The 2,892-nt window shown below is 37.5% G+C and overlaps 1 protein-coding gene across 1 annotated transcript; it reads left to right on the forward strand.

The window, feature by feature from the left end:
* The first annotated feature begins 129 nt into the window (after positions 1 to 129).
* LOC106103599 (serine proteases 1/2-like) lies at positions 130 to 1,724 on the forward strand. The gene is made up of 3 exons (XM_013283417.1): positions 130 to 246; positions 1,009 to 1,199; positions 1,584 to 1,724. The coding sequence occupies exons 1-3, from the start codon at positions 186 to 188 to the stop codon at positions 1,686 to 1,688; spliced, it is 357 nt and encodes a 118-aa protein (XP_013138871.1). The 5' UTR covers positions 130 to 185; the 3' UTR covers positions 1,689 to 1,724.
* Positions 1,725 to 2,892: the final 1,168 nt, after the last annotated feature.

Below are 2,892 nucleotides of genomic sequence, written 5' to 3' on the forward strand. Positions count from 1 at the left end.
CTAGGAGGACGAAAACCCAATGCGCCGACACTAAGGGGGTAAGCTAGGGGAGATGATGAAGATGCTTTAGTCAAAGATGTGCGCCCCCTCTTAAGCTATAAATGTTTTTGTTCTATTAAAATGTTGAGATAAAATGTTTATTTGCAGCCAACGTGTCTCCCATCAGATTGCCATGGGGCTCGCTAATGCAAAGGGATCTAGCGGGTTGCGCCGCGCAGGCCATTGGATTTGGAGTCACCAAGGACGGTCAGTACCTTAAGTTAGGTTATGTGTTTACCATGTCACTTAAGTTATATAACAGTACATGCTACATGTTTGCTTCGTTGAAAAAATCTCGCTATTGCTAGTTTACTTCTTTAGACTTTCAAATTATGGTTGCTTTGTAAACAGATCATTATTTTATAATTTTAAACTCTTGTGGTTTTTACAAATATAATAATAATGAGACATGGGTTTATAACGGGTAGTTTGACAGAAAACATCTAGCTGTTCCCGTGCGACTTCATTCGCATGAAATTATGAAAATTGTTTTATTGATTACATTTGTCAAATTCATTTGCAAATGTCAAAATGACGTAACCACAAAGTATGGCAATTTTGCTTCCTTGATGATCGCAGCAGCTTATGGTCTTTTTCCAACATTAGGGTTTTTATTCAAAACATTTACCCCCTAAATTTAATGGTGTGAAAATATATAACCTAAAGTATGACGTAAGAGTAGGGTTGTTTATTAAAAAAAGAATTACTCAAAAATATGTTGTAATTGCTGACATCTCAGGCAACAAAAAAGTGTGTGTTTACGCTATATTATTATAGTATAGATAAATTTAGAGTGTATGAAAACAAGGACAGTAATAATAGTGCTAGCAAATCAGGAGAAAAGTAGACCGATTTGGCTTCTTGTAACTTTATTTTCACCTGCCACATCACATCAGCCAGCCCGAGAACATGGCGCTTGCAGCTATGCTACCTGTATTTTACGAAAATTATATTGTTGTGTTTGTACAGGTGGTCGTGTGACGAACAAACAGTTCCTTAGCAATGTAACACTGGAGGTGATCAGTAATGAGTCGTGCGGGCGTAGATATGGAAATATCAACGTATCCAAGCTCTGCACGAGCGGTGCGGGCGGCAGGAGTATTTGCTTCGGGGACTCCGGGGGACCTCTCGTCACCACACACGAAGGGAAGCTCGTCTTGGTAAGATATTGAAATTGATAAAAATGATCATACTAGCTGTTGTTCGCGACTTCGCCCTCGTCACATTAAATAATAATAAAAAATATAGGCTATGTGACTCACTGATTACGTAGCTTTTTTATGTCGAAGTCGCGGGCAAAAGCTAGTTATACTAAAAGAGCGTGCACACCTTCGACTAAACTATCGCACAACTTTTTAGTCTCGCTTTGCATATGCTTATATGGAGGTGCGAATACTACTCGATTTTAGTTTTGCGACTAAACAGTTTAATTTGAAAACAATCGACAATGGCACAACATAGTTTAGACAAAGTGGTGCGCCCGATCTTACCAACTAGCTTACTGCCGTAACTCGTATTTAGTGGACTCTATTGTTGTATTTCAGATTGGCGTCTCATCGTTTGTATCGACTCGTGGCTGTGAAAGTGGACAACCGGCGGGATTCGCTCGGGTCACCAACTTCGTCCCCTGGATTCAGTCCCACTTGTAGTTCTAACATCTAACAGGGTTACCATATTTTACTAAGGTTTAGGGTTGTTATAAAATAAATGATTCAATGAATACGTGTGTTTTTTTTTATTTCATCTTTTGCTAAACTAGCAAATTCAAAACCTTTTAACCATAAAAAAAATCATTGGCTTTCGGTCATATACTGAAACGAATCTTCCTTCGCTTTGTAAGCGACATACAATATGATTGACGTCAAATTTTGATAGGAATTTGCACTTAAAGCGTGGTTTTGTCATTTAAAATGACACATATATCGTTTCAGTATACGGCTTTATGCATAAAATTACAAATCCCTGCTTAGTATAGATACCAGACGTAAAATTCGTTTCAGTAATCCCAGCCTTAAAACAAACGTTACAGAAACAGCTCCAAATCAGAATAAAATAAAATTTATTATCTAATGGGCGGTTTCCCAGCTATTTAACCATTCGTTAGTGTTTTCGATAACTTAATAAAATGCGTATCCGAAGTACATAACTTCAGTTTTACTTGTAACTTAGTGAACACTTGACTTGTAATCTACAGGTCTTGGGTTCGAATCCCGCCGTACCAATGTGATTTTCGATTTTTCGAATTTTCATATGTACATAATTTACCCGACGTTCTTACGGTGAAGGAAAACATCGTGATGAATGCACATATCGGCGAAGAAATTAAAAGATATGAGTGAAGTCAACCCGCACTTGGCCAGCGTGGTTGACTATGGCCTAGTCACCCCGTATTACGGTAGGCTCCGAGCCTCTCGGTGGGGACATATAATGAGCTGGTGATGATGATGATGAAATTGAAACTTCAGCAACCCTAATAGCTAAGATTATTTAATAATAAGCATAAAAACATGAATATAAATAGCGCAGTAGTGTGTAACCGAGCACAATGTAGACAGAGTGAGCAGCAGCTGTTGTAAAAATCAATCCAATTAAAATTGTGCAGCGAAGTGTATATCGAGCGGGAGACGTTAATTATAGCACAAAGCGAGCCTCACAGCGACCACTGACACTGCGGACTTATACTAAGTTACACATTTTACTAATAACATTTGTATATCGTAAAAGATTTGGAAATAAAAATGAAGACATTATCAATGTGTTCTAATTTTAAAAAATTTAAATTCTTCTTCTTTTCTAATGGCTTGAGACCTAAAAATAAATAAACTTTTTAATAAAAAAACAAAACCGACTTCC

This window comes from Papilio polytes, unplaced genomic scaffold, assembly GCF_000836215.1.
Source record: "Papilio polytes unplaced genomic scaffold, Ppol_1.0 DF824493.1, whole genome shotgun sequence".
Taxonomy (NCBI): Eukaryota; Metazoa; Arthropoda; class Insecta; order Lepidoptera; family Papilionidae; genus Papilio; species Papilio polytes.